General features: G+C 38.6%; 1 protein-coding gene across 1 annotated transcript in view; it reads right to left on the bottom strand.

Moving 5' to 3' along the window:
* The window catches only part of LOC150091194 (integrin alpha-9-like), a 504,992-nt gene that overhangs the window by 89,573 nt on the left and 393,213 nt on the right, over window positions 1–22,206 (bottom strand). Inside the window, exons 16-17 of the mRNA XM_090389511.1 lie at window positions 20,774–20,896; window positions 12,419–12,520 (exon numbers count right to left, since the gene is read on the bottom strand). Of these exons, the coding sequence (XP_090245637.1) occupies window positions 12,419–12,520; window positions 20,774–20,896 (225 nt within the window). The remainder of the gene's footprint in view (window positions 1–12,418; window positions 12,521–20,773; window positions 20,897–22,206) is intronic.

Genomic DNA, 22,206 nt, shown 5'->3' with positions numbered 1-22,206 from the left:
AGACCGGGGTTCGAGCCCGTCACCACCAAATACGGAGGATGCGGAAAGGTCAGGGAATGACCACCGCATATCCCGGAGCAATATGGCCTTAGTTGCTAAAAACCAAACCAAAAAACCATCCTTATCCCTTCTAGTAAAATTCCTATATATCATTGAAAAGACCCGATGAGTTACTCTTGCAGACCATCTGCACTGCTCAGAAAACTTCATATCTGCCTGCACAATTACCTCCAAGTCCTTTTCATTCTCTACCATTGTCAGTGTAGTACCACACAGTTGGTATGTTACTCTGGGGTTACTGCTACCGATATATGCAGTACTTTGCATTTTTCAATGATAAACTTCAGTTGCCACCTCTTTAGCCCATCTGCTCAACTTTTCTAGATCCTGTTGCAGTAGCGAACCGTCCTTATTGTCATTCACAACTCTACCCACCTTCGTATTGTCTACAAACTTGGACATTAAGCCTGATATACCTTCATCACTATCATTGATAAATACAGAAAACAACAATGGGCCCAACACAGACCCCCCAGGGATACCAATAATAACATTAGTCCAAGAAGAAGAACAGTGTCCATTGATTACCACTCACTGTCTTCTCCTACTCAACCATCCCTTTATCCATAGCAGCAACTTGCCCGTAATACCATACTGATCCAACTTCTATAGGTCGTCCATGTCGAACAGTATCAAAAGCTTGATCTTGCAGTGCTTCTTTAACCAGTGACTCCATTATTTTCCCTGCAACAGAAGTTAAACTGACAGGTCTGTAATTAGTAGGGTCATATTTTGATCTCCCTTTGCAAATTGGGGATACACCTGCATCCTCTGTCCGTGGGGGAGATATATTCCAACGGAGGAAATACAATAATTTGATCAATTTTAATTAGAAATCTGAACATCCACCCCAGGTGCTTTCCTTTGCTCTCAGTTATTACAAAATTATTTAACTCCCTGTTAGAGTTTGATAAGCTTCTTGCCTCCACTTCCCTACAGAATTCCTCATGTGTGAATGTAGATGCAAGATACTTATTCAGTTTGTCAGCTACCTGAGCAGAATCATCAACAATCAAACCATTGATATCAAGTGGACCAATTTGATTCATCCCCGTCCTTCTAGAACTTACATAAGTAAAGAAGTCTTTACTGTTTTTCTTTGCATCCGTTGCCAAAGATTTCTAGTAATCGGCATTCGCTTGCCTAACCCCATTTGTGACTTGATTACAGACTATTTATTATTATTATTATTATTAGCCATATGATGCAAGGAAGCCTGAGGCCTATGCTGCACCAGCCAAAAAAAAAAAAAAAAAAAAAAAAAAAAATCCGAGTTACCCTGAGAGAGAGAGAGAGAGAGAGAGAGAGAGAGGAGAGAGAGAGAGAGCGAGAGAGAGAGAGAGAGAGAGTGTCAGAAGTAGAAAGGAATCACCAAGAAAGAGAATAATGATGATATCCAGCTCAGGACTCTGGGTTTGCCAAGCCCATACTCACCAGATGTGAGCCCCTGGGGTCAATTTTTTTTTTTTATAGATAACCTAGGTATCTGTATTAGCCCTAAACACAAGGAATCTGAAGAAAGTATTAGCATTAGCATTAGTAGAGGCATTTGATGCAAGAAAGCAAGCTTATGCAGCATCAGCCAAAAAAAAAAAAAAAAAAACCCACTTCCACTTCACCCCTCTGTTCGTTCAAAATACCTGTCCAGCTGAGCCTTAAACTTATTTAGGCTATCAACCTCCACCACAAGGGATGGAAGTCTGTTCCACCAACCAACCACCCGCTGGCTAAAGGCAAATTTCCGCATGTCTATCCTACATCTGTCTTTCCTCAATTTGAATTTATGCCCTCTCAGGTGATTTTTCTGAGCTAGAGGAAGAATCCCATCAGCATTGACTATGCTTAAACCATTCAAGGCTTTATACACCTCTATCAGATCACCTCGCTGGTGCCTAGTCTCCAGACACTAATTTGCAAAACTTAAGCCTTTCTTCGTAAGAGCACCCCTTTGTTCCATTCACTAATCTTGTTGCCCTTCTCTGTACTCGTTCCAGCAGCTCTACATCCTTCTTGAAATGAGGCCTCCAGACCTGTATACAGTACTCTAGGTGTGGCCTGACCATTGCCTTATACAATGGAATAATCACCTCCTTATCCCTGCTGGAAAAATTCCTGTATATCATTGACAATACTCCATGAGCTACTCTTGCAGCCCGTCTGCACTGTTCAGAGAACTTCATATCTGCCTGCACAACCACCCCCAAGTCCCTTTCATTCTCTACCGCTGTCAGTGTAGTACCACAGAGTTGATACGTTGCTCTGGGGTTGCTGTTTCCCATGTGTAGTACTTTACATTTGTCAATGTTAAACTTCATTTGCCACCTCTCAGCCCATCTGCTCAACCTTTCCAGATCCTGTTGCAGCAGCATAGTATCAGTAGTGTCCTTGACAACCCTGCCAACCTTTGTATCATCTGCAAACTTGGACATTAAGCTTGATATACCATCATCAATATCATTTATAAATACAGAAAACAATAATGAACCCAACACTGAGCCCTGAGGGACTCCACTAATAACATTAGTCCACGATGAGCAGTGTCCATTGATTACCACTCTCTGTCTTCTCCCCCTCAATCACCCCTTTATCCATAGCAGCAATATGCCTCCAATGTCACACTGCTCCAATTTGTGTAGCAGTCTTCCATGTGCAACAGTATCAAAAGCCTTTCTAAGATCCAAGTATATAATATCAAAGTTATTCCCTGCATCCAGTTCTTTTGTGACTCCATCATAGTATCCAATCAAGTTGGTCAGGCAAGACTTCCCCTTAACAAAACCATGCTGTGTCTGAGCTATAACTGAAGTCTTGTCTAAATGATCCTGCAGTGCTTCTTTAACCAGTGCCTCCATTAAATTTCCTGGAACAGAAGTTAAGCTCACAGGTCTATAATTACTTTTGTCAGCCTTTGATCCTCCTTTGTGAATTGGGGTCACATTTGCACATTTCCAGTCTATGGGTACCTCCCCTGAGTCCAAGGAAGCTCTCATAATTATGGCTAAGGGTTTGCTTACTTCCTTTGCTGCCTCCTTTAATATAACTGGATAGATCCCATCCACCCCGGGTGCCTTTCTTGTGTTTATCTTCAACAGTTTCTCCTCCACTTTACTCCCAGTTATTTCAAGATTCTGTAGCTTACTGCTAGAGTTGAATACACCTCTGGCATTCCCCTTGCTGAATAACTCCTCATGTGTGAATGTTGATGCAAAATATTCATTTAGTTTGTTAGCTACCTGAGCAGGATCATCAACAGTTGACCCATCAATATCAAGTGGACCAATCTGATTCATCCCCTTCCTTCTAGAGTTAACATAAGTAAAGAACTCTTTGCTGTTTTTCTTTGCATCCCTTGCCAAGGATTTCTCGTAATCTGCCTTCGCCTGCCTAACCTCCTTTGTAACTTGGTTGCATATCAACTTGTATCTATCATAGGCTTCTGTGTCATGTGTTAATTTGTAAGTATCCCATGCATTTTTCTTCTCTGCCATATGCCTCATTAGTTCATCTGACATCCATTTTGGCCTAAACCTTGAACAATATTTCTTAGTTGGTATGTAAAGCCTGGTAGCTTCCAAGATAAGTTCTTTGAATGCTTCCCATTTTGAATTTGCTGTTGGTAACATCATCAGTTGGTCCCACTGTATAGAATTTAAATACTGTCTCAGTCCATCGTAGTCGCCTTTACGGAAGCAATAACCCTTCCCTTTACCCCTAATGGTAGTTACCTCTTTGAGTAAATCCCACTTCAGCACACTGTGATCACTGCCACCTAGTGGTTCATTTATCTGCAGATTCTTAATGCATGAAGAATCACTGCTGATAATCAAATCAAGAGTATTACTCCCTCTAGTTGCCTCCCGAACAAGCTGATGTAGAAAACAATAATCGAATAAATCCACAAAAGCCCTGCTAGTGTGTGAGTAACCAGTCCCCAAATTCCAGTCAATATCTGGGAAATTAAAATCTCCCACTATAAGACTCTCTGATTTACTGGCCCACTCTATTTCCCTGTACAGTTCATTATTATACTCATCAGAGTCATTAGGCCTATAGCACACTCCTACTCTCAATTTTGATCTCCCAATGCTTATGTCACACCAAACTGACTCAACACTGCACTGTCCAGCGATGTCGACTGGCTTCACTTCCTTGGTTTTTATGTGTTTCTTAACTAATAGCATAACCCCCCCCTTCCTATCCTGTCTATCCTTTCTGTAGACGTTGTACTCCCCAAATTGCAGTTCTGCATCCCTTATATCTGTGTGACACCACGTCTCTGATATCCCAACAATATCTGCCTTTGATGTTTTGAGCAATACCTCAAATTCATCAAATTTATTTACTAAACTCCTAGCATTGGTGTACACGCAAGTGTACCTGCACCTGTTTCTATTCTTAGCTACCCTAACACAACCCATGTGTTTACTTGTACCGCAATGGCTCCCAGCAGTCTCTGAAATACCATGCATCTTGTTTTTCAGGCTTCTGCTCATTCTAATAGAAGCAGTGCAAGAATCTCTTTCACCTCTGCCAGTGGCTACTGTCAATCTATTGGTCTTTGTCTCCCCCCAAGCTAGCAGTTTTCCAACCCATCTAACACTGCCTCGATAGCATCAGCAAATATTCTTGCACCCTTTCTATTTAAGTGTATCCCATCCCTGTAGAAGCAATCTCTCCTGTTAACAAGTATAGTCCAGGCTGAAAAAAATTCTACCCCTTGAGCCTTGCACAATCTTTCCAGGGCCGAATTGATCGACAAGGCTCTCATCATATACTCCCTCCTATCGTGTCTGGGCAGAATTTCAGACACTTTCAAATTCAACCCTAATTCTCGGCTTTTGTTTCTGTATTTTTTCTATTGCTTAATCCTCTCCTTAGCAATGGGAGATATATTCCAATATAGGAAATACAATAATTTGATAAATACAGATACCCTAGGCATATGTATCTCCTGATAATTCATATGCACCGCATGTATTTTTCTTCTCTGCCACGAGTCTCATTAGTTCACATGACATCCATCTAAGCCTAAATGGGTGCATACGAGAGTAGCCTTGTGGAGGCGAAGTTTTTTATTGCTCCTGGAATAGAGAAGTTTTTTCTGTTTTATTAGCTCAAATTGGCATATTAATTTATTTTCTAGAGTAGCTTTATATTCCTAGTTACGAAACTTAGTTTAAAGTTTAACTTAGACAGAGATTTTGTAGGTATTACTTAGTATCAGTAAGGGTATCAAATCCGTGTGTTACAAGTTGCAGCTCCGTTGAAAGAGAAGTTTTTTAGCCATATTTAGCCACTTTATTGACCAATTGTTATATCAATTTATTTTCTATAAGTAGCTTATAGACCTATTCAGGATCCTTAGTTTATTCTGAATTGGGACAGCGAAATTTGGAAGTTAATTAATACTTAAGTATCCATAGATTTACCGTTCGTAACTTATCGTCATTGCTATACGATACAGCGTTATATCTCGAACTAGATAGCGTAAGCTTAGTTAGTATAGTACATAATATTGTCAATCAATCAGTAAAATTTATTAATCTTGTTAAACTTCATTGTCAATTATATTGTACTTTTTAACTAAATACATATAACGACTTAGATTACAAATGTAACATAATTAATTAATACATAACTTGATACGGAAGTTATATAAATGGAACTCGTAGATAATACTCGATACTGAAAAAATATATATAGCATTATAACTGTGTTGGGATACAAGTTTGGGGTTATAATTTTGTACCGAAATTGAAATTTTATTGAAATTAAATTGTAATCATGACTAAGACCAGAGCAGCAAAGCAAAAGGTTCAAGCTAATGGGAGTGCTGTGGCTCAGGGGAGAACTGAGGGGGGGACAGTTGACCTCTGAATCACAGCCTTTTAAAATTTACTGCTTGTATGATGTTTGTGGAGCAATCCGGTACGGGACATGATATTGCCATGGGGGATGTCATTGTGTGTGTGTGATGAAAGGAATGTAAGGAAATCAGGCAACAACTCAGCGTTGTTATGGGCCTATATGAGAGCTTGAAGGACAGGGTGGATGCCCTTGAAGGATCTAAATTGAGGGCCCATCAAGCTCTCAGCTGCCCACATCAATGCCTGAGCTTGCACTTGGTCATCAAGCAACACAGTGGCAACCCCCAAGGCAGAATGCACTGGTCCCACAGTAACTAGTAGTTGTTGGTGACTCTTGTCAGAGAAATGGGGAACATGCTTTGTAAAAATTATAGGTGGAACAGGACCAGGGTATGTCTGCCAGGGGCAAAGGTTGATGATGATGTACAGGGGATATCATTTTTTAAGGGCACAAAAGGTGATATAGTTGTACACGTTGGCTCTAATGATATTAAGAGTAGGAGACCGGCAGAATTACTTAAAAAGTACAGGTCACTGTTGAAAAAAAGCCGTGAATTAGGGTTGAATTTGAAAGTGTCTGCAATTCTGCCCAGACATGATAGGAGGGAGTATATGATGAGAGCCTTGTCGATCAATTCGGCCCTGGAAAGATTGTGCAAGGCTCAAGGGGTAGAATTTTTTCAGGTTGGTCTGTACTTGTTAACAGGAGAGACTGCTTCTACAGGGATGGGATACACTTAAATAGAAAGGGTGCAAGAATATTTGCTGATGTTATTGAGACAGTGTTAGGTGGGTCGGAAAACTGCTAGCTTGGGGGGGATACAAGGACTAATAGATTAACAGAAGCCACTGGCAGAGGTGAAAGTGATTCTTGCACTGCTTCTATTGGAATGAGCAGACGCCTGGAAAACAAGATGCAGGATATTTCAGAGACTGCAGGGAGTCATTGCGGTACAAGTAAACACATGTGTTGTGTTAGGGTAGCTAAGAATCGGATCAGGTGCATGTATACTTGCGTGTGCACCAATGCTAGGGGTTTGGTAAATAAATTTGATGAATTTGAGGTATTGCTCAAAACACACAGATAAAAGGAATGCAGAACTGGAATTTGGGGAGTACAATGTGTACAGAAAGAATAGACACGATAGGAAGGTAGGAGGAGTTATGCTATTAGTTAAGAAACGCATAAAATCCAATAAAGTGAAACCAGTCGACATCACTGGACAGTGCAGTGTTGAGTCAGTTTGATGTGACATAAGCATTGAGAGATCAAAATTGAGAGTAGGAATGTGCTATAGGCCTAATGACTCTGATGAGTATAATAAGAAACTGTACAGGGAAATAGAGTGGGCCAGTAAATCAGAGAGGTTTATAATGGGGATTTTTATTTCCCAGATATTGGCTGGAATTTGTGGGTTTGTCACTCACACACTAGCAAGACTTTTTTTTGTATTTATTGGATGATTGTTTTCTACATCAGCATGTTCGGGACGCAACTCGAGAGAGTAATACTCTTGATCTGATTATCAGTAGTGCTTCTTCATGCATTAAGAATGTGCAGATAAAGGAACCACTAGGTGGCAGTGATCACAGTGTGCTGAAGTGGGATTTACTCAAAGAGGTAACTACCATCAGGGGTAAAGGGAAGGGTTTTTGCTTTCGTAAAGGCAACTATGATGGTCTGAGACTGTATTTAAATTCTATACAGTGGGACCAACTGATGATGTTTCCAACAGCAAATTCAAAATGGGAAACATTCAAAGAACCCCTCTTGGAAGCTACTAGGCTTTACATACCAACTAAGAAATACTGTTCAAGGTTTAGGCCTAAATGTATGTCAAATGAACTAACGAGACATATGGCAGAGAAGAAATATGTGCATGGGATACATATAAATTAATGGGTGACATAGAAGCCTATGATAGATAAAAGCTGGTCTGTAACCAAGTCACAAAGGAGATTAGGCAGAGATTATGAGAAATCCTTGGCAAAGGATGCAAAGAAAAACAGAAAAGAGTTCTTTACCTAAGTAAATTCTAGAAGGAAAGGGATGAATCAGATTGGTCCACTGGATATTGATGGTTTAACAGTTGAGGATTTTGCTCAGGTGGCTAACGAACTAAATGAGTATTTTGCATCTACATTAACACATGAGGCGTTATTCAGAAAGGGGAATGCCAAAGGTGAAGTAAACTCTGGCAGTGAGCTAGATGATTTCGTAATAACTGAGAGGAAAGTGGAGGAGAAATTGTTGAGTATAAACATAAAAAAGGCACCTGGCGTGGATGGGATCTATCCAGTTATATTAAAGGAGGCAGCAAAGGAAGTAAGCAAACCCCTAGCCATAATTATGAGAGCTTCTTTGGACTCAGGGGAGGTACCCATAGACTGGAGATGTGCAAATGTGACCCCAATTCACAAAGGAGGATCAAAGGCTGACACAAGTAATTATAGTCCTGTGAGTTTAACTTCTGTTCCAGGAAAATTAATGGAGGCATTGGTTAAAGAAGCACTGCAGGATCATCTGGATAAGATTTCAGTTATAGCTCGGATGCAGCATGGTTTTGTTAAGGGAAAGTCTTGCCTGACCAATTTGACTGGGTACTATGATGCAGTCACAAAAGAACTGGATGCAGGGAATAACTTTGATATTATATACTTGGATCTTAGAAAGGCTTTTGATACTGTTGCACATGAAAGACTGCTGTACAAATTGAAGCAGTGTGGCATGGAGGCAAATTGCTGCTATGGATAAAGGGATGGTTGAGGGGGAGAAGACAGAGAGTGGTAATCAATGGACACAGCTCATCGTGGACTAATGTTATTAGTGGAGTCCCTCAGGGTTCAGTATTGTGTCCATTATTGTTTTCTGTATTTATAAATGATATTGATGACGGTATATCAAGATTAATGTCCAAGTTAGCAGACAATACAAAGGTTGGCAGGGTTGTTAAGGACACTACTGATGCTATGCTGCTGCAACAGGATCTGGAAAGGTTGAGCAGATGGGCTGAGAGGTGACAAATGAAGTTTAATATTGACAAATGTAAAGTACTACATATGGGAAACAGCAACCCCAGAGCAACATATCCACTCTGTGGTACTACACTGACAGTGGTAGAGAATGAAAAGGATCTGAGGGTAATTGTGCAGGCAGATATGAAGTCCTCTGACAGTGTAGACGGGCTGCAAGAGTAGCTCATGGTGTCTTGTCAATGATATATAGTAATCTTTCTAGCAGGGATAAGGATGTGATTATTCCTTTGTATAAGGCAATGGTCAGGCCACACCTTGAGTACTGTATACAGGTCTGGAGGCCTCATTTCAAGAAGGATGTAGAGCTGCTGGAACGAGTACAGAGAAGGGCAACAAGATTAGTGAATGCAACAAAGGGTTGCTCTTACGAAGAAAGGCTTAAGTTTTGCAAATTATAGTGTCTGGAGACTAGGCACCGGCGAGGTGATCTGATAGAGGTGTATAAAGCCTTGAATCGCTTGAGCATGCTCAATGCCAATGGGATTCTCCTCTTGCTCAGAATAATCACCTGAGAGGGCATAAATTCAGATTGAGGAAAGACAGATGTAGGATAAATGTGCAGAAATTTGCCTTTAGCCAGCGGGTAGTTGGTTGGTGGAACAGACTTCCATCCCTTGTTGTGGAAGTTGATAGCCTAAATAAATTTACGGCTCAGCTGGACAGGTATTTTGAACGAATGGAGGGGTGAAATGGAAGTGGTTTTTTTTTTTGGTTGATGCTGCATAAGCTTGCTTTCTTGCATCATATGCCAATGCTAATGCTAAATCTTGAACATTATTTCTTAGTTGCCTGTGTTGCCTAATAGCCTAGTAGCTCCCAAGATTAATTCCTTGAATGCTTCTCATTTAGAATTTACTGTTGGTAACATCATCAGTTGGTCTCAATGTATAGAATTTAAAAACTGTCTGACACCATTGTAGTCACCTTATGAATGCAAAAACCCTTCCCTTTATCCCTGATGGTAGTTAAATTTTTGAGTAAATTCCACATCAGTACATTGTGATCACTGCCACCTACTGGTTCCTTTATCTGCAGATTCTTCATGCATGAATAATCACTGCTGATAATCAGATCAAGAGTATTACTCCCTCTGGTTGCCTCTCGAACGTATAATTTTTCATATTTGAAAGTACTGTAGCAGTAAACAGTCCTTTGTTTGTATTTTGATATAAAATGTGTATTTGGTCAGCTTGATTTGATTTTTGATGGTGCATAGGCAACTTAAGCTATATATGCAAATACAAAAATAAAATGATTAATTCTGCACATTTACACTATGTGTAGAGTTGTAGTCATCTATGCTTTCACTGTCAGATTATCACTGCTAGGGTCAATGGAGAGACCACAGCATCTCATAACGGTTGACTGAAAAAGTTAATGCAGAGAAGTGTTATATTTAAGCTGTTTCGAATATTGCCGCTACCTATCTGATTGACATAGTGGTACCCAACACAGGCAACCTGCAGAAAATACATAGGGAAAAAATCAGGAAGTACAACGAACCTGACAGGAGATCAAAGAGATGTGGCATATGCAACAAGTATCGACCATCCCGATCATCGTGTCAACCACAGGTATGGTGCCAAAGACCCTACATAACAGCCTAGCAGCAATAGGTCTCCCTGTGAACACCTACAAGGAACTCCAGAAAGTCGCAATCCTGAAAATCTGTAGGATAGTCAGAGAGTTCCACGACCAACAGTAACACCAGACATAACAACCACCACCCTGTGTACTTGGTAGCAATACCTGTCACGAGGTGGAGTCCCCAATCAAGGAGAAATAATATAAGAGCAATAATAATAATAGTAACTAGACACAACCAATCATTCTATGCATTTGGTACCAGTACCTGTCAGGGATGGAAAAAACCCCATAAAGGAGAAAAGGTTTTATAATCTATATATATGGAAACCATTTTCTTTCGTGAGTCAGTGTGAACAATAGGCTTAACCAATTTGGCGGGAAGTGGTCTCAAATTGAAGCAATTTTTTTCTAGGTGTGCACAAAGTTATTAAAATTTAAAAATTTTGAATATTTTTATTTTAAGTTTTGTACTACAAACGAGAATAGTTCTTCATTCAATTCATAGATGGAGCCACAGAAGATGTTACCTGTTAAACAAATAGTTGTCTAAGTTGATAAGGCATTTTTTTCTGATTAACAATTTGCACCATCGTGTCCTTTGTTTTGAAAAAAAAAAAAAAAAAAAAAGAAGAAGAAGAAGAAGAAGAATAATTCTCTATTAGCACTGCTCGCTCACTATATGTCCACACGTTGTGCAAGCGAGCTCATACACTCATTATGTTTAATACGTTTAAAACATTCAGAACTCATCATTTTATCGTTATCAACTTTGAGTTTGTTTTTTTAAGGTGAGTAATAATTTAAGGATTAAGAATTATGTCACAGTCAGAAAGATGTGTCTGCTGCCATGCTACTCTGAATGGTCATGTTGAACGTACCTTGTGGCAAAGAAGATACAAGTCTTTTCATGTTTCTGCAAATGTATTCAAGAATCGGTCTTAAATGGTGAAATCAAAGAAAATCTATAAGTTTCCTCAGATACAAGAAATGACAAAGGATTAGACACGTACTAGCTTACCTATTTATGACATAAGAATTCGACCCATACTGGCTTACAACAAAACATGCACTACTTTTCTTTAGAACAGCTAGAGAAAAACTTTAAATTTGCATACTAAAATCAGGGAATGAAATTTAAAAGAGAAATTCAGGTATGCATTAGTTTAGGGTCTGTGGTTGAGAATTTTTTTAGAAAATAATAAAGATCCGGACTACCAGACTACAGTTGAAAATATGCTGGCAAACTTAAAGAAGTTGGCCCGCAACATGATTGTTATGGTACATTTTTTTGCACTTCCACATTTGGAAGTGTAAATGAAGAAGAGGGTGAGAGGTTTAAACAGGACATTAAACACATGGAGATGAGGTACCAGGAGAGTTGAAATGTCAACATCAGGGCTGATATTTGCTGAATACTGAAGAGGTACTGTACAGTAGAAGCATCTGTAAGAAAACGAAAGGAACAAAACAATAATAATGAAAGTTTGACCAAATTACTATAGTGAAAGGTGAGTTTTTAGTGTACTTTTTAATATTCTGCCCTTTTCAGTAGTATTTTATAGAGATGACAATGAATTGTCCAAAAATTTTCAAGAAAATATCAGGCTATAAAAACTGTGCTACAAATTGTGAAATTTTTGCAACGGGTAAAGCTAGTAATAATAATAATGCCCTTTCAAAATTTTGATCTGAAGGCTAAGTGCTATGAGAAGTTACCTTTTATTTATAATTTTGCTAATATTTCTATCCATATTAGTTAAGTAATACTTGGCTCTCATTGTTGAATTTGTATAGAAAGTAAAAAGTTTTATTTAATTTTCAAAATATAAGATACCTAAAAGTTTCAAAACCACATAAAATAAAATTACCATAGTATAGTCTGGATGATGATCACGGGGTTGGATATCCCAACAGTTATCCCTGATTGATACTCTGGCTGATGATACAATATCAATAGCATCCCACTTACCCTGAAAAAGATGTATAATTCGTGATATTATAAAATATTTACAAAATAATTACTATTTACTTATTTTTAGTGTGATGTAATTCATTTACAGGCTTATGTTTTTTCCCTGTTTATTCTATTCAAATCTATATATATATATATATATATCCATCCCACTGCAAAAATACTGGATATCGAGAGAGAGAGAGAGAGAGAGAGAGAGAAAGCATTTACAGCATCATTTTATATTATAAAGGTATAATTCTAATTCTGCTGTAATTAGAATGATGATTGCACAAATGTATAACTTTACTGCTCAAAACAAATCAGTGGAAAAGGAATACCACAGGAAGCAAAAATTTCATTTGGCATTTTAAATGGCATTTAAAGTTTAATATTGACAAAGGTACTGCATATGGTTAGCAGCAATCCCAGATGAATGATCAACTGTGCATGCAGCCTTTTTTAAATTTTCCACCAACCCCAAGTTCAGCACACTCGGGATAGGTGGAAAATGAAAAAGACTTAGTGGTAACTGTTCATTCGGCTATGAAGTTCTCTGAGCAGTGCAGACAGGTGCCAGGAGAGCTCACAGTGTTTTGTGAAAGAAAAAAGTCAAGGTAAATACTAAATGAGACAATGACGAATTAGAAGATACAACCCAACCAAACCCCAACCTCTCTCTCTCTCTCTGCTCCCTGAGGGTACAGTTATGGAACAAATCCTTACTTTGAGACGAGAGCTAGTGCCCTCATGGCCCAGCAGTCAATCGGGATAAACTCAGCTATCAAGTGTGAGAAAATCCATGTTTGGTCAAAAATGGAATATCTCCTTCTCAACCTCCATGTTGACCATGAGAGAACAAAGACGAAGCTTGAAGCCTATTGTAATGCTAAAGGAAAGCGAAATGGTACAGTGCCCCCAGACATACACTGAGGATTCCTGCTTCTCAGGAACCAAAAAACAAGGATGCCCCAGTTGACCAGAAGTAGCACCTTCTTCACAAGCCCCAGTACTACTCAAACCAGCAGCCAACACCAACATGGAGACCAGCTAAGCAGTCAAGACTGCTGTGGTTCAAAACCTCACAAATCAGCTGAAATTCTACCAGAATAAGATCAATTAGGCAGCACATAGAAAAAAGAAGTGCATAGGTGTCATAACTGAGACAACCTCCAGGCAAGATGCTCAGTCCATCATTGATCACCATAAAATTCCCACTCTTGGGCTCACAACAGAGGCTCCAGAGCAGAAAGGACCCTCCATCTTAATATATGATGATGATAAAGACCATTCTCCAGAATTTATAGTTCACCAGAGAAATTTCCAGGATGACACAGATGTGCATCTCACCAGAGAAGACATCAAACCTAAGTATAAGATGGAGTGCCCTTTCTCTGCGAGCCTGCCAATCACTGAAATTGCAGGTACAGAATATTCATTGGTTGGACTAGTCACTGTTACAGCAAAGACATCTCTATTCCCAAGTGTTTCTGATGTTGCCACTTTGGCCACACCACACATACATGCCTGCAGACCAAGGCAATATGTGGTCATTGCACTCAAAAAGGGCACAAATTCAAAAGGTGCCCGAATAAAACCAACACTCCCACCTGTGCTAAATGCAAGGTAGCCAGGATAGATTTTTTTCATTCCATCTGGGATAGTAACTGCCCCAAATATTTTAAAGCCAGGAGAGCCTAACCAACAAGGGTGTGTTCAAGGGGTGGTGACGTGCATTCCATAACCTCTCCTACCCAAACGTCAACCTCACCTTATCGGGGCAAACTGACCCATTTCTACAGATGAGGCTCTGGTGTCCCATCACATACAGAGGAAATGCTGTACCTGAAGCCTATAAGGTGGCAGCCCCACCACTAGACTTAACCCACGAAAGGCTGGTAACCTATCTGGGGGACATTCTAAATACTTGAAATAAGCTCAAGGAAAAAAAACTGGATGGATCAAGGGTAACGACCTAGGCAATGGATATAGGACTACGATTACGGAACTTAAAGTAACAACTTGGAACGTTAGGGGAATAAATCACAAATTAGATGAATTGCCCATAGAACTAGAAAATAGAAATATTGACATAGCAGTCATTACCGAAACAAAAAAGAAGAACAAAGGATCCAAAGAAATAGGTAACTTCATAATGATATACTCCGGCATACCAAGTGAAATGTGGGCATCATCGGGAGTTGCTGTTATAATAAAGAAAGAATGGGAAAACAAAATATTAGACTACGCTTGGATATCACCCAGAATATTGAAATTAAGACTAAAAATTCTATCTTATACAATAACAATCATTGGCATCTACGCACCAGTAGAAGGCAACACTGATGAAACCGCAGAATTTTATGACGAATTACAGCAGATCATAGACCAAACTAACAAAAACGAGTATCTCCCGCTAGCAGGAGATTTTAATGCAAGGGTTGGTGCTCAATCAGTAGACAAATGTATAGGATCAGAAGGTGAACCTGTGGTCAACAATAATGGAAGATGCCCGATAGACTTCTGCATTTTTAATAAACTTAAAATTACAAATATTTTTTTTCAGACACAAGAATATCCATAAATTCACATGGGAAGCAAGAAACACAAAGTCTATAATATATTATATTAACATTAAAGAAAATTAAAATGACAAAATTAGAGACACTAGAGTATTCAGAGGCAGTGAAATTGACAGTGATCACTACCTAGTAGAAAGCAGTTTCAAAATAAAAAGAAATTATCTTAATAAAAAGAAGAAAATACCAACAAAAACTATTAAGAAATTAAAAATACATTTGTTGGAAGACGAAAGCACTAAATTCCTGTATGAAAGATAAACTCAAATCAGATGAAAGTGATAATGTTGAAATCTAGTCAAACATGAAAAAAAAAATCAATTCTGGGAGCTGCTGAAGAAAGTCTTGGATATAAACCTATAAAAAATAAAAACTGGCTAAGAACTTGGAATGAAGAATTGAAACAAACAATCAATGAGAAAAAAAAGACCTGTAAACTGTTCCTACAAACTAGAGACCTACATCTACACATAAAATATAAAAAGCTTAGAGCAGAAGTCAGAAAACTGACCAGAAGAATCCGACAAGATGACTGGGATAAATTTGTTAAATCTTTAGAACGTGATATCACGGGCCCACAGAGAAGAGGTTTTAAATTTTTTAAGAAATTATAACTAGACACAAATGACCAAATAAAAACCAACTCCATCTCCCAAGCAGAATGGAAGCAACACTATTCCAAACTATGGTATAACCCAGGCACTAGGGAATTGGAATATGAATCTGTGGTAACCAAAGATCAAGAAAACATAACGATGGAAGAACTAGAGTTAATATTACAAAAATTCAAAAAAGCCCAGGCATCATAGACAATTTGAATGTAGAACTATTTAAATATGGGGGCACCTTACTAAAAAATGCACCACTAAAATAATTTAGCATCATATGGCATAAGCAACAGATACCCAAAGATTGGGAAACAGGAATAGTAATCATTTTACACAAAAAAGGCTCCAGAAATAACTCTAACAACTACAGAGGGATAACATTGCTGTCAACTGCTGCAAAGCTGTACTCTAATATACTAACGAATAAACTTAATAAATACAGTGAACAATTCTTAGAAGAAGAACAATGTGGATTCAGAAAAGGGAGAAGCACAACAGATGCCATTTTCTCACTACAACAAATTTTTGGAGAAAAGAAGAGAATTCAATCTACCAACATTTCTGCTGTTTATTGATTATGAAAAAGTATATGACAATGTAAACCAGGAAAAACTGGCAGATTCTACGTGAAGAAAATATCCCAACTCCAGAAAGCGATCCAAAGCCTATATAAAAACTCAAAAGTCTGTATAAAATATTCTAATGGTCAACTATCAGACTCAATTAACACCAATAAAGGAGTCAAACAAGGATGCACATTATCACCAAATTTATTTAATATCTACATCAATAAAATTCTTAAAGAATGGAAACAAACAATTAACAACGGAATACAGTTGAACAACAGGAATAAAATCCAAACTATATTATATGCTGATGATCAAGTAATAATTGCAAAATCCGAAGATGAACTACAGATAGCAGCAAATGAACTTAATAAAATATGTAAAAAGTACGAGATGAAAACCTCCACCTCAAAAACAAAATCAACGGGATTATGTGGAAAAAACATACAGAGTCAAAATTGTTATTGATGATAAAATAATAGAACAAATACCTGACTTCACCTATTTGAGAAATTTAATATCAAATGAAGGGAAAGACATCCACACCAAAATACAAAAATATAATAAAATGAATGGAACGATTAAACACCACTTCAGAAAACAAATGACAACTGAAACAAAATTATGACTGCACAACATCACTTCAAAACTAGCATTCTTCTACAGCTGTGAGACTTGGGTCATAAATAAGAAAGATGCACACAAACTAGAAGCAGCACAAATGAGATTTTTAAGACCATTATTACGCTTTACAAGACTAGACCACCAAAGAAATTTAGATATCCGCGAGAAATTAAAAGTACATAACATAGTAAATGACATAAAACGGTATCAGGAAAAATGGATCAGCCACATAGAAAGAATGAACCCAGACCAGATCCCAAAATTAGCCTTTAATTATAAACCTACAGGCAAGAGAGATGTTGGTAGACCAAGACAACGATGGCGAGATCAAGAACACCTCCAAGAGCTACAACGGAACAGGTCTTAAAAGACCTAAGCCGGACCAAGTTCATGACGATGAGAGCCCAACAAATGAAAACAGCTTGATGTTCTAAACCATACAACTCCAGTGTAATCAAATTCCTGCAGATCAAATGTGTAGAGCTGTCACTGATCAAATCCATCTTAAAGCAGATGAGGTAAATGTGGACGTAATTCTCCACCAAGAATTCTACATGCACTTGATGCAAGTAAGGGGGATACCCCACTTATAAAATCATTCAGTCTGATGACGGCCCTCCCCTTTTGGCTGTCACTGCAGTTTGCAATCCCAACTTTATAGTAACCCGCATCACCTCACTCCGTTCTACTTGGGCTGTCTGTGCTCCCCTGATTGGAGCCTCGGGAGCCTTCCAAATCATCTCTATGTATTGTAGACAAGGAGTGGACATCACCCTGACAATGCTCCCTAATGCAAAGATCATCCTCGGAGCTGATATAAACTGCAGATCTCCTCCCTCTCCTGGTTCTGCAGCACAGAGGCAACCACAACAGGCAGCACATACAAAATGTTTTACTTACCTCACTGATTAATATACTGAATCAACCTAATCAACTTCCCACCTTCGGTAATGCCTGGTTTGAGACCACTATTAATCTCGCTGTGGCTACTGGATCAATCTTTGGCAAAATCACTAGGTGGCGTGGCCTGGCATGTGAATGAGGGTTGGACAACCTCGGATCACAAGGTTATCATTTTCAGCTTGTCGAGAACACTGGCTTCTACAACTCCCATTCATCCAAAGGAACCTGTTTCCTTCACTTTCCTGAATTTCCACCAAGCTCTTGATGCAACTGGAAGAACAAGATCTGAACCAGCACCAGAAAAGCTACCCAAATTATCCTACATGCTTGTAACATGTCCACCAGGGAGAAAACTCCTTGTGCCTGTGTTATCCTGTGGTAGTGGCCTGAACTTGACCGACTTCGCCTCTCAATCCATGCTACAAGGAGGTCATTTCAATGAGCCTACTCCATCTGGTCAGAAGCTGAATTCAATGCTTTATGCAACCAGTACCGCAGAATGAAGAATGATTGTATCTCCATGATCCAAAGATGTAAGAAAGATTCTTGGGAAAGGCTGGACTCCACCTCTGGAAATGTTGAACCCTAAGGCCTGGTGTATCATATCACCAAAAATAAGCTCCTTGGGGTGGGGGGGAAGTAATCAATTCAACTATTACTCCACAGGGAACCATGACAACTACATGGGAAAAATCCATTTAAAACATCTCTGAGCCAATGGAAATTGTAGATCTCCCCTCCTCTTGGTTCAGCAGCACAGATGAACCACAACAGGCAGCACCTGCACCGGAAACTGCCCAACAGATTGAGATCTGTGTAAGGAATGAGCAATATTATAATCAGGAAACTATAAAATATCAGTGTAAATACGCCATATCGAATTCATAATGAAAAACTACATAAGTAGTGTAAAGGCATCGATTTAATTGTATCTCGTATTGTAACTACCTTCACAAGTTACCAGGTATTGCACTACCTTGAATAAGTAATGCTTCACTAATAGAGAAGACTATTGTTACTTATTCTCAGTGGGCACCACCACCACCCAGACAGCACCGCTTCAAGGCTTATTGACCTATCCTCAGTGGGCGAGCAGGTACCTTGCAATCATGCTAACCCAGTTGTGAAGTTATTTCCACAATATGAGAGATGCCAAAAGGTGTGCAAGAAACGAGCAACCACTTACTGTTGATGAATTAAATTAACTCATCCACAGAATGGAGGACAAGCAATGTCCAAGCCTTATTGAGAAGGAAGTCATCACAAAGGTGGTACAAATAAATCCTCATTTTCTTCTGGAGCTCTACAACCACTGCCTTGCCTCTGGTGTCTTTCATGATGAATGGAAACCCCCAAATCTGTCTGATATACTCAAGACTCCTCCAAACTACTGTACAAGCTGCTATCCTATCATCTGTTCGCACTCCTCCCAGTACTCAGCAAGCTCTTCGAGCATCTTCTCCTCAACTGGCTCTTGTTATACACATTAAGCTGCTTGCAGTCTGACAGGCAGTATGGATTCTGGCTGGGCTGTTGAACTGAACACATCCTACAACAAATAATAACTGCTGCCACGTCCACCACCCACAAATATTTTCTTGTAATCACCATTGATTTTGCTGGGCCTTCGATATGTTCTGGTGGCCCAGAGTTCTCATCAGACTCCAACAGGCTCAGATCCCCAAAACCTCTACAACTGTATCCAGGAGTACCCATCAAACAGGAAAATAATAATCTCATTAACCTACCAATCTCTCTCTCTCTCTCTCTCTCTCTCTCTCTCTCTCTCTCTCTCTTGGCCAATCCACAGGGGTTCTGTTCATGGCCCATTCCTGTGGAACATTGTCTTAGATGAGCAGCTTAACTGGGATCTACCAATATACCAGTCTATGTCAATGATCTTATTCTTACAGTCCCTACTGACCAGAGCATTTCTTGAGGCCTCAGCCAACCAAGCCCTACCCAATGGCCACCGCTGATTAAGATCTTTCAATAAACAATCAAACCAATAACAGAATTAAGACACCCGGAACAGTCCTGGACAGTAAACTAAATTTAAACCCACACCTCACTTATCTTCACAGAAAAATCAGGAAATATACCTCGATGGTCACCCATATTAGTAGGGCCAACTAGGGCCCCAACAGCATTCTCTTGCTTTCCTTTATAAAGAGCTATTCATTCCTGCCATCACATGTGGGGGCACAAAGAACTATTTATATTATCAATATTTGTGGAGTTTTTTTTTTTTTTTTTTTTTTTTTGGAAAAAAAAAACCTTTATAGTCAGTGTTATGCAGTCAGAATGGTATGCCTCCGATTTTCGTCTTCTGATATATCGCTTCCCACCTACCACCAGCAAGCAATAAACGGGATGCCAGAAGTGGGAAACCACGGTGACCTAGACACCATACTGACACACCACCACTAGCCTGAATCCTATCCTTTGGAAAATGAGGTAAAGGCATGGCATTGACATAGTTGACCCTTCCAGGCAAGCCTACTAGCTGATTGATCCTGGAAAAGCCACTCCCAGGACCATGTGTCTGTTGATACAGGGATCAAAATAGTGTGTTGATGCCAGGGTCCCTTGACCAACAGATCTTCCTTCCTTTCCAAGTTTCCACTGGTCACAATGCATGACAAACACACATTCGATTCCTATGGTGTTAGTAACCTAAGCCATGCACACTGGGAGGTCTCATCATCACATACCCATCAAGGTGCCATCATTCACAATATGAGATATAATTAAATGATGCATTCATACTACCTGGGTAGTAGAAATGATGTAAGTGCAGTACCCATGCATAAACAAACTCTTTCATGCTCAGGCATTTAGCCAAGAAATATTTTAAGATCACATACTGTTGTTCATGTTCAAGGGGGAAATAGAATATAAGATATTAAAAAGAAATGGGAGACTTACATGATGGTTAAAAAATTAAATGAATACACACACATAAACAAATAAAAATAATAATAATACTTACAAGACCTAAATTTAAAACACTGACATTAACAGAGACCATAACTCTTACTGTAGCCACTTTCCGATTGTCCAAGAACGGGCCAGCCATACAGTGTATTGTTTTACACATGGCTGAAGTACAGTTCTGTTAAAAATAACAACAATTTTTTAAAAAGATATTGTTTTCAAAAATTTAGGATACAAATAGAGTCTTGAAAATAAAGCAAATTTTTTAACAAGAAAGGTAAATAATTATTCTGCATACAAATAAAAAATATGGAGAATAATTAGAATGACATTATGTAATCTAATAATCTATAATTATTATAGACAAATTAAAATTTCAAATGTTATATATAATCATAGTCCCTTAAAATTAAGACTGTTTTGCTTGTTTAAAAATTAACACTGAATAAGTAAACTGATTTTATTTTACCATCCAACCCACCCCCCGAACACCTACAATCTATTATTTATATTCAATTCAGATCAGGAATTCAAAAGCCTAACCTGAGGAAGAACTCCCCAATGATACTGCACTGATTTTGTTTATTTTATGTATTTTGCATCATTACATAAGATGTTTCATTTAACCACACATTGCATACCATACGAATGTCACATTGGCACTGACATTGTATTGGTCACCAAAATCCTAAATGGTAGTACACTAATAAATACACTTTCTAAGTACTAGTTAAAAATAGTGTATTCCTTTCAATTCAAATTCCTTTGTTCATCCAGATACTGATAAAGTAAGACTCTGCACTACACATAGCCACATATAATAGTACTATGAATCGGACGAGGGGAGTACACTTACACCCTATAAACACACACACACAATAAACTCTTGATATTTATGAATGGAATATTTTCAGTATGGTTATTTGCAAGGTATCTTTCTACAGTATGCCTATTCACAGTTTCAATTATTTATGGGTAGTTTCTCTGCAAGTTTATGTTACATTACTAGCACATATGCAGTGGCAGACAAAAAAAAATGCATCACTTGTGAATTTAGCAAATAATGTTTTGCATTGCATTGTGGGTTGCAGAAATGTTTGAAATGCATTTCTTAGATGGGATATATATATCTCTGTGAATGAAATCCAATAAAAAGACTCCAACTGATATACTTAATTGCCATAAATATCTTCCCATAGGGTAAAATGTGTAATTAACGGAAATGTGAGAAATCATTCAAATGGCAATCATGACAGCCAAACATACATTTTATTGCATTTATGTGTACAAACTGAAATGCAAGTTAACATAATAGTATTATGTACTGTAAATCAGCAAAATAAGGCCTCAATATTTTGTTTTTCCTCCACGTGCTGCAATTACAACATTGGATATAGGTTATCCAGAAGTTGAATAATTCTGGATAATTAGTAGGTCATCAAAGTTTCTTGCGATGACTGACTAACTGGTTAAAATAAATTTATTAAA

Source organism: Mastigoproctus giganteus, chromosome 1 (genome assembly GCF_048544385.1).
Source record: "Mastigoproctus giganteus isolate SK-2022 chromosome 1, ASM4854438v1, whole genome shotgun sequence".
NCBI classification, from domain to species: domain Eukaryota; kingdom Metazoa; phylum Arthropoda; class Arachnida; order Uropygi; family Thelyphonidae; genus Mastigoproctus; species Mastigoproctus giganteus.
The sequence above is the reverse complement of the archived record's forward strand: the minus strand, read 5'-3'. Positions and strand labels throughout refer to the sequence as shown.